General features: G+C 42.7%; 1 protein-coding gene across 1 annotated transcript in view; it reads right to left on the bottom strand.

The window, feature by feature from the left end:
• The window catches only part of brf1a (BRF1 general transcription factor IIIB subunit a), a 125,347-nt gene that overhangs the window by 101,844 nt on the left and 12,888 nt on the right, over nt 1–10,615 (bottom strand). The window contains exons 4-5 of the mRNA XM_005728598.1: nt 6,553–6,726; nt 1,569–1,600 (exon numbers count right to left, since the gene is read on the bottom strand). Coding sequence (XP_005728655.1) covers nt 1,569–1,600; nt 6,553–6,726 — 206 coding nt within the window. The remainder of the gene's footprint in view (nt 1–1,568; nt 1,601–6,552; nt 6,727–10,615) is intronic.

The raw sequence follows: 10,615 nt of genomic DNA on the forward strand, positions 1-10,615 counted from the left end.
TATGCCACCTGTTAGTCAGTGGGATATATTAGGGGGCGAGTTAGTCCTCAGAAGCAGGAAAAATAGGGAAGCGTAAGGATTTAAGCGAGTTTGACGAGGACCAAATTGTGATGGCCAGGCGGCTGGGTCAGAGCATCTCAAAAACTGCAGCTGGGGGTTCCCAGTCTGCCGAGGTCAGTATCTATCAATAAGCGATCCAAGGAAGGAACAGTGGTGACCCTGGACATGTGAGGCTCGCACCTTCAGGGGTCCAGTGGAGTCCATGTCTTGATGGTTCAGGACTGTTTTGGCAGCAAAATGTGGACCAACATAATATTACGCAAGTGTACAGAATGTTCTGCCCGATTCGTCTATAAGACAATAAATATATGACAACCCACAGCATCCTAAAAAGCACTCAAACAATCATCTCTGTCTGCATCCCTGTAGCCCTGAGGGCCAAAAGCCAGACTAGCAACTCAAATGCATTTGTTCTTGAAGAACAACACTCACTGGGATCAGGAATGATTCAATTTCATGTTACCACCAACTGGCAAACATCTGGTGTGGTGACACTCCCCCAAAGACTGACGAAGCATCCAAATAGTGCGGAGGTCACCACCCAAAGCACCTGTTGCACAAAACTCTGCATGTGTGCAAAGATATAGCTCTCACATGAAAGAAACATCTGAACCACTCAATTAATGACCAACATGCTAAACTGCCATAACGTCAGCTGGATGCAAAGGCAGCTGGTATCGATCCGACCCTCAGCAATGGAGCCTCTCCGTTTAAGCAGCTTTGAGAAAACAGCCTGAGACAGACAAAGCTGACCATTCACCCAAACAATGCTAGGAAGACCAAGTGGTCTGGGTGTGGATCCATAAAAAGTGATTGGTAGAGTAGAACACACCCCACCGCCCCAGCAGCAGCAGCTACAGCCACATTTCTCGGCATTAATAACCCCACAACCCCACCCACCTAAAATCCAATACAAATCCATTCCCAACCCCCAAATGCCAGGGTGGTGCTGGTGGTGGGGGAGGGGTGGACGGCTCCTCCAGGACAGCTGGGTGTATAAAAATAAAAGCCCCCGACCAGCTGTGACTGTGAGAAATGTCCCATCCTCACAACACCACACCCCTGACTCACTGTGAATTAAATACGCAGACAAATGGAGGGCTTACTAAATTTATACACATGCACACGAGAAAGATTTAATCACACGAGGGAAAGCGTGAGTGCAGGAGCAGCTAGGGAGACCTGCACTATGGGAGGAGTGGTAGAAGGTAGTGTGTTTAATTGGTTTGCTTGAACAGGGTTGGGCCTTAAGACGCATCAAAGTGAGAAAGACATTTTCATCCAAGTTATTTCATTCTAACAGTTTTTAATAGGGATTTACAGCAGATTTCATGAAAGAATACAAGAAATATGGTCTAATATAAACAGTCTAATCAACTCAGAGTTTAAATCGAACTGATGTGGACATTTTTACCCTATTTTGTTCTAAAGAACAAAGAATTCACTGATAATATGAAAAAAAAACCAAAATCAAATCAATCATCCAATATAGACGTAGTAAAACTTACCTGCAGAATATCACTGAGGTCCAAGAGCATGTCTGAGAAAAACCAGGTCAAGGACACTAAACGTTCAGGTCACGATTTGTATTTTTCCAAACAGTCAAACAGAAGAAGAGCCAGGCTGTCATCGTTTTAGGTGATCTTGAACAACAGTTCTCCAGGTTCTCTGAAGGTCTTTACTTTTGACGTCGGCTGTTTTTCCCCACTCATTTTCACTCAAGTCCTTGTACATTACATTTCAAAATGTTTGTTAAGCAACTTAAAAGATTGACCTCTGAGTCATTCAAGCATAAAACAAACAAACAAAAAGTTATGTACTCAGTGGATGAGCCAGAGTTTTATCTACATATAACAGCATATTTAGCAAAGAGCTGAGGTTAAATGACACTTTGTTACTGTTTCTTTGGTAAACACCAACATGTTAGTATTTTCTGCGGTCCTAAAAATCTCTTTAGGGCAGATAAACAGTATTTGAAATCATGTCATATCCTGACAGATGCATTTGGCCTTTCAGTTGATTCATCTACCGTTTGCTGAAGCCTCATCAGAAAGGGTCTCAGTAAAAGGATGGCTGTCAAGAAGTAATTCATAAAGAAATGAAGCAATCAAAATTACACAAGAAGTGGAATGAAAATCTGTGGCAAAAATGTCCAATTTGTGATGAACACAAATGAGATGTTTTGCTTCAAATTAACTTCAATATACATGAAGGAAAGAGACAGGACAGCCATCAGCAGGCTACAGCCACCTGTAAAACACGGTAGAAGCTCTATCATGGTTTGGGTCTAATTTCAGTCTGGTGCTGGAGCTCATGACAAAACTTCTGTGATTATTAATGCAGAAGAGATCCATCAGATACCATCTAATAGCATCTGAATGACAACTTCGTTTTTCAGGATGACAATGATCCCAAACCAGTGCTAATGCAGTGAAAGCCAACCTGGATAGAACAAAATAACACAGCAAAACTCACCAGAGCTCAACATCACTGTGGCAGTGTGGAATCATTTTAACAGAACAAATAAAAAGGTAGCCAGCACCCTCCAGGAAGCCCGAAGAACCATTTTCATGATTTTCAAGCTCGTCTGAATTACAGAAACTCTATTTTTGTCTTTTAAATGTGTATTTTTGAGCTTTTTAACTACACCTAGTCCCCATCCTCCTGAAATGTAAAGAAATGATGGGTGGTTCAAGAGTATGAATATAAAGACAGTTTTATAGATCCCACCCTACCCACCCACGAAACTAAGCGCAGGTAGATTTCCTGATTGTATGACTTTGCACATGCTCAGAGGGCACCAGCATAACCTTAACGACAAAATTAAAATTCAGTGAACACAAATCGAATGACACCCAAGTGTCACTTTTAACCAGGCGACTCTTCAACAACAATAATAAGGGATTGCATTTATATAGCGCTTTTCGAGACTCTCAAAGCGCTTTACAATTTCACTATTCATTCATACACACACTGGTGGAGGCAGCTACAGTTGTAGCCACAGCTGCCCTGGGGCAGACTGACAGAAGCGAGGCTGCCATATCGCGCCATCGGCCCCTCTGGCCATCACCAGTAGGCAGGAGGTGAAGTGTCAACGACCGAGACTGTCCGAGCCGGGGCTCGACCTGCCAACCTTCTGATTACAAGACGAACTGCCAACTCTTGAGCCACGATCGCCCAATAGGCCTGACAAAAAGACACAACATGCCTGACCAGGGTCTGGATAGCTTGTCCTCCCAGTGCCCGACCAGCTTGAACACACTGGTCTCTATGGCGACAGGTGCACCTGTCTCCAGGCTGCCTATGTGGATTAGCGGAGCTCCTCTGAAAAAGATCGCACAATGGAATTAGCAGCAGTGCAGATGAAATGCAAAAAGATAATCCCGGCACATCCCGTCTGGAAAGTGCAGATGATTCCATTAATCAGGAAAATAAAGAGCAGCAGGCCCTTCAACACATCTGGACCGTGGGGTGAGGGGGCTACTTAGATCTTATACAACAGCAGGAGATATTTAATCCTCTGATCTCCCCCCTCCTCCCCCCGTTACACATCTTAGTGGCTCTTATAATATTTCACATCAGTCACAAGTCCGTACTTACATTAAACAGCATTTGATTGCGGCAGCCATTCCTGTTAATGCTGGTCAATAATTCTTCTTAATGCATTTTGCCTCTAAATTTGCAGCCCTCAGACCTGATGTTTAACTATGAAATTGAGAAGTTGAGATACCTTGGGTTGGGGTGGGGGACATAAACCCTGGCCGATCAATTCAGTGTTATTTTTAAACTCAACAACGACACCAAAGCTTAAAGACAGGTCCATAAAGAAAAGGTTTTCCCACTTTGCCCTGACCTCAATCCATCAGCACCTTTGGGATGAACTGGAGCACAAGCTGTGAGTCAGACCTCATCAGCCAACATCAGTGTTGGACCCCATTATTGCCCCTGTGGCTGAATGGGAACAAATCTCAGCTACAAAAACCTGCTGAAAGCCTGAAACACGAAGAGAGTGGAGGAGCAACAGATTAATGCGCGTGGTTTGGACATGAGATGCCCTGCAAAACCAAAAGAACTGAGCAGACTGCTGTGCAGAATAAAACAGGTAAAGGCTGTTGTTGTTGTTTCACACCAGACGCTTTATGGAAATGACCGCCCGTTTGTGTGTCTCTAACTGTAATTATCTGGCAAAAAAATGATCACACCAGGTACCATTTCCAAAAATAACAGTCCGAGCAGTTTTGAGGACAGACCGCCTTAAAAGGGGTAAAAAGACCCAAAGTTTCTGGAGCGAGATCAGAGAGGCGGTGTGATGCAGCCAGGAGGCGGCTGTGGCTGCAGAGTAATTGCCCTACTTTCTGAGTGTGGCCACTCTCAGAAGGACACACTCAGAGGTCCATCAACATGTAACAAGAGACTGTATTCAGCTGCAGTGAAAGAAGTTAATGATGGTAAAAGGCTTAAATAAATTCTGTATAATTTTATCATTTAAAACCTTGTTTTATTTCAGTAAAAACCTGGCCCTTAGTGCAAGACTCCAGTTCATCCACCGTCAGAAGCAAGCCATTTTAATGCCAACCGTATGTAAGGCCATCCTCCCTTAAAGTAGCTTTCTTCTACTCGCAGATCGCTCTGTTAGGCACGTCCCCTCTCAGTGACATCATACAGAACCAAGAGACAAGGCTAAAGATCCAAGGTCAAGATGGATTGGACACATGCAGAGGAGGGACAGTGGATATAACTGGACAAAAGATGTCAAAGATGGATCTTACAGGCAGGAGGAAAAGTAGAAGACCGAGAAGGGTCATGGATATACTGAGAGCACAACAGGATGCTAAGCATAGGATGAGATGGAGGCAGATGATTCACCACAGTGAAGAAGAAGCATAACATAAACAAGAGGTTTATGGGAAACTACTGAATTATGAGACAGCAGGAAAACTGAAAATAGAAAGAATGTATTGAAGGAAGATCAGAAAGACAACTAGAAAATTCACAACACATGAACGATCGGTGAGCGTCTGAAAATGGATGAATGATCCCAACAGTGTGGCCGCTCCTCGTAAATTAAACCCCAGGTTTGACGGATGTTTCCCTTTTTTACTCCACTCTCCTTCTCCTTCCGTCTTTGTCCTCATCCTCCCCTGCGACAACATTACAGAATCACCCAGCTGTGGAAAAGGAAGCGAGCGGAGCTATTTTTACCCCAGTGACACTCTTCAAAACATGCACAAACAGACAGGCCTGCGCCAACACGCACACACACACAAACACAAAAGCCCAGCAAACAATGCAGCAGGAATGCATTACACCCTGCTCGCCTCTTTTCATTAGGCAAACCTATCCCGGCCGTTCTGTGCAGCAGTTACATAACGCAATCACCCTCGGAGGTGAAGTGAGTCAGGAGTGAACCCACACTGAGAGCAGAAAAAAATAAATAAAGAGCTTCTGTGCTTATGAAAAAAGGATGAACCAAAAAGTCCCATTATCCCGATGATGACACATCACTCTCGACTTCAATAAGCTGCCGTTAGCGCTGTATGAAACATTTAGAAAGGCGGTGACAGGCGGCCCGGCCTCCGCAGGCTCACATCAAAAGCAACCTGCTGGCTTTATTGTGCCACCCTCCATCGGTATAAAAGGCGGGTTTGCAAATTTAACTTGCAACTTTGTCTCAGCTAATACTGAACATCTGCTCAACCGCTGCAGGAGGAGCGCGATAGAAAGGAAAGGGTTCCCTGGTGCATGCAGGAAAAGCAGCTCGGTTATGGAGGAAACTTCTTTGATCAGGCTTCCCCTCAGAGAGCATTCTTCATTACATTCATTTAATCCAACACACACAGGCAGATGGCTAACTTGCCAGCTTGACACACTTCAAATTTATCATTCTAGTTCAACTCAGCCTGATGTAGTTCCCATTAATCTCTCAATTTTGGCTCTCGGAGTCATGCTAATTTGCATTCCTTGACCCTACACATCAGACAGACACACTTACAGCCTAGAAAGTCAGCTAGCAAACAAAACTACAAAGCTGATGTTTAAGGCAGATGGTGTATTGAGTGGTGAGACCGAGAACTATTTTCTGTTGCGAAAAAGGGACACATATCTGTTTGCCATGAGACAATCGCATACAAGATGCCAGATATATGGCACCGCGGACACGTAACACAAGCAGTAAGAGGCATGCAGAAAAATATGTTTTGTGTGTTTCTTCTAAGAAGGGACAGAGCTGTGAAGGCAAGCTTCATCCATAAAACAAGATGAAGCACAGCATCGCCATGGTAGGCCGTTCAGAGGGTGACTTTCATATAAACACAGGCAAAGACCTTCAATTTGCTGATACTTAATCATTATTTTGCTCTTATATCCAGATGTATTTTCTTTGTAAATGCTCCATAAAAACATTTAGACAAGTGAAATAATGCAGTCGAGCAGGATATGTAAAAGGAACCTATGCTGGACATTTTATCTTATTATTCTGAGCAGAAAGGATACGCGGCGTTCCCTCGGTTCGGCAGACCATGTAGATGCAGGCGGCGATGACGTGGGAGGCTTTGCGGCCACGGGTCAGGTGTTTGATGAGTGCCATCTTGTAGAAGTTCAAAGCTGTGTCCATATGGTGCTGGTTCATCTGTAGCTGGTTCCCCACGATGTTGATGTGCTGTTTCGCTGGGGACACAAACAGACAGACATCAGCTCACAGAAACAAAGAAAAGTACAAGTGTTCTGCAACCTGCAGACTTTTAGGATCGATACAGAAAAGAAGAAAAACAAGTTTCAGGGGAGAGCTCAGCGTGTGACTGCAAGGTTTGTCTCCTGCCTGCATGAGTGCGCCCAGAAGCTGTCATGGAAAATAATTCTTGCATATTGGAAGCTTTGACCTGATGATGACAACATGTGATTCAATAAATTTACAGGGAGAATTTCGTGGAAGTCCAAGTGATTTTTTTCCAAAGAAATCTGACATATATCATCTATGACTATCCAAGAAGATTTAGTTGAAATGTAAGTGAAAGATGGACACGTGGAGAGTTAGTTTCTTTTCTGTGGATGTGTTTAAGAAGCAAACCATCACATCCAAAGAAAAACATGCCCTCCATACTCGCCTCACTTTAGGTTTATTATGACAGCAAAAATCACTTTGGCGTCTTCTGGAAAAAAAATTCAGAAAGCTGTTACAATTAAGGGCATCATCCAAAAACAGTAACACACTCCAGCATCCATTCAACCAAAAACAATAAAGTATACCAATCAGACCTAGTTTAAAGTTTAAAGCCGGATATAACTCCCAGATCTAAAAAGTGAAGACAACAATAGTGCCCAAACCTTCCATTCTTTTACAGGAGACTATGGGCAAAAAGTCCATCGGCTCCATTCCTGATGATTTTAAAGGCTCACTCACTCATTTAATCATATTTAACAGAACATTATGTTCATTTTTTTACATTTTGGTCATTCTAAAGTGGCGTACACACAGAAAGCTATTCATCTGTCATGCATCATTCTGTGGCTGATGGTCATACCAAGCTCCTATTGCCTCAGTACCTCTCTAATGAATATACCATGCTAGAATATGTCAATCAGTGATACACTGAGCCCATAAACCCTTCAGTCACTTGCCTCAACAACTAGAAAAGTTTAATTCAGAATTTACCCACTGTGCATCACCAGGAGTTATTTTGCCCACAGTTGCTTAAGCTCAGCAACTGTCAGCAACTTTCTCTAGCAACTCAACATGGGCCTGAATTCCATGGTCATTTGGGCTTTTCATGATTTCTCTGGACTTTTATTTTACCAGGATGGAATAATTGCACGGCATACATCTTTGATGCCTTTAAATATATACTGTACATACATTCACTTAAATATTTTAAGCGGTGTTCAAGGTTCTACGGTTTCTTATCTTAATGAGGCTCAGTGTTAACTTTGTGTTACCTTTTGATCATAATTGTGATTGTAATTGACAACAACTGGTAGTTTATCTTCACCAGAATGAATCAGATTTGTTTGACAGCATTCACTGGACCAATGCAGGGAACAATGAGAAAGTCCAAGGAACTCAATCAAGATCTAAGAAAGCGAACTGTAGATTTACACAAAGATCTCTCGAGCCATTTCTAAACAACTTCAGATTCCTAGATCAGTTTAAACAACTGCACATAAGTGCAAGTTACTCAGATGTGTCACCACTTTGCCAACGTCTGGATGAACCCAAACTGCCAGCCTCAGATTAGAGGAAGTTGTTTATAATGTTCAGGAAAAACCCAGAAATTCCGTGGACTGAAAGTGCCGGCCAAGAAAGAAGCTCCAAAATCAACTCTTTCAAACTCGACCTAAATTTGCAGCTGTCCATATGGACGACCTTTGCGACAAGCATTTTAAGGACATCCAGGATATAAAAATTTTATTTTTTTGAAAAACATGGCAAGAGCAAAAATGCTCAGCTCAAGGCTCCATAACAGGACTTTGCAAATCAATGGGTGACGTCACAGACGCTAGATCCATCCACTATACCGTATATGATAAATCCAAGCAGAACCCTACATGGCAATAATAATCCTTTAGGGAACAGCCTCCCCAGTAGTACAAGGTGTTGTTTGTTCAGTCTTCCTCACATCAGCCCCAAGCGCTCGGGGCAGATGGCTGACCTGAGCCTGGCTCTGATGAAGGTTTCTTCCTGTTTTAATCCTACTGTCGCCAAGTTCTTGCTCAAAGGGGATCATCTGATTCTCTCTATTATTGTAGCGTTTTTAAAGTTTAAAGCATCTTGAGATGACTGTTATGATTTGGTGCTATATAAATAAAATTTAATTACCTCCTATAGGAAAACTAAACAACCCATCAGACAGTAAAACAACAGTCCATGTTCAGAGCAATAAAAAAAGCATTCTGTTAGCAGTTTGCTACATCAGTATGGTGGTAATTACACAAGCATCACTTTATGCCCAGCATCGTCGACAAGCATGTCGGGGCACACACACCTGTAGAGAGGCAGACGGATTTCATTATACACACGTGTGCAAATGTAAATGGGCACACAAAGACCTGCATAACCACATCTTTACACGCAAATAACAGAAAAAACACGTTTTCCACAGCTCACTGCACGGACCAGTACAGGTGTAGCCACAGGTGGAGGCTCCAGAGAGACTTCATAATTACAGTGCTGCAATGCATTTCTGTGAGTTCGTGACCTTATATAAGCTCCACATGTCAAACATTCTCATGCACGCAACCAGATGTGTGTAACCTACTAAACTGAGTTGGGTGTCTGGGAATGTGAGAGACTCGGCTCATCGTGTCTCATCGTACTGCTCCAGCCTATGTCAACACGAGCTCGTCAGACATACGCATACCCCATCGCCGTCAGCCTAAACCACGTCTGGATGAGTGTTTGTGGTCTTGATCTCTTGCGTCACCAGCTCTAATAAAACTGTACGTGCTAGTTTGGCGGCAGAGAATTTTATGCACAAAATTGATTGTTGTGGCCTTAGTAAATCCGGTAGAATGAATAATCCTGGGTTATACGTCTTCTCCTATTATTTGACTAATCCTCCTACAATTCATATGCAATAAATGCAGTATGTTTGTCTCTATGTGAGCTCCTGGATTAAGACGCTCACATGTAACTGCAACAGCTCTGCTTAGAGGCCTGACAGAGACGTTTGTTTCATTTCATTACAGTGTTATAGAACTGCGGCGGGAAAAAGGGTCAAATTTTGATCACCAAGTTTCTTATTTTACATAATTAAATGATGTTTAAATGTTTACTTTACGACATGGAGAGAACTGTAACGTTACTGTCAGGACAAAGTTTTCTACAAGATAAATGCGACAGCCGGGGTGGGAGGAAGTCTTTTACTACATCGCCAAAGCACCATCCTATTGTTAAGATGCCAATTGTTGTCCACAGAATAGATAATCGGGTGTAGGTAGCTGCTCTCTAAAGCTGTGTTTGCACAGATGTGGAGAGTCCTGTTTATTCACAGATAGAGGGCAAGTATGAGGAGAAAGGTTAGACCAACCGCTGAGCGCTGAGTCACAGTTAACTGTGTTCACATACAGGAACGGATGATTAACGCCACAGTAAGTAATTAGTGGACATAAGTGGACAGAAAGCCAAAACAGGTAAAACAGCTTCTCCGACTATGATGGTTCATTTTACATCTAATTAAAGGTAACAGTAGAGTTATAGGATAGTTAGCTTAAGTTATTTAACAGTGAAAAAAGTACTCAAAAATATACAGTGATTAGTGCAATTACACATCAATTTGTTGGAAGACAAATTCACACATTCTCATGAACTTCGAAATAATCGAGTGAGCACCAGTCTGTGAAAGTCACCATGTTGCCCCGACATACATAAAACATGTTACATATGTGGTTAGAAACAAATCACAGTCACAAATCGCTCTTTCAAACTGTGACCATTTAACATTCGCCGTTTTCTCTCCTCTCTCAGTTGCACCTCTTCCTCCTGACCTAAAGCCTCACCTCCTGAACTTGTCAGGGCTCTAACACAAGTTCAAATTTTATTCACCACATACAGTGGCAGGTT

Source organism: Pundamilia nyererei, unplaced genomic scaffold (genome assembly GCF_000239375.1).
Source record: "Pundamilia nyererei isolate P.nyererei 1_Seehausen unplaced genomic scaffold, PunNye1.0 scaffold00029, whole genome shotgun sequence".
Lineage (NCBI taxonomy): Eukaryota > Metazoa > Chordata > Actinopteri > Cichliformes > Cichlidae > Pundamilia > Pundamilia nyererei.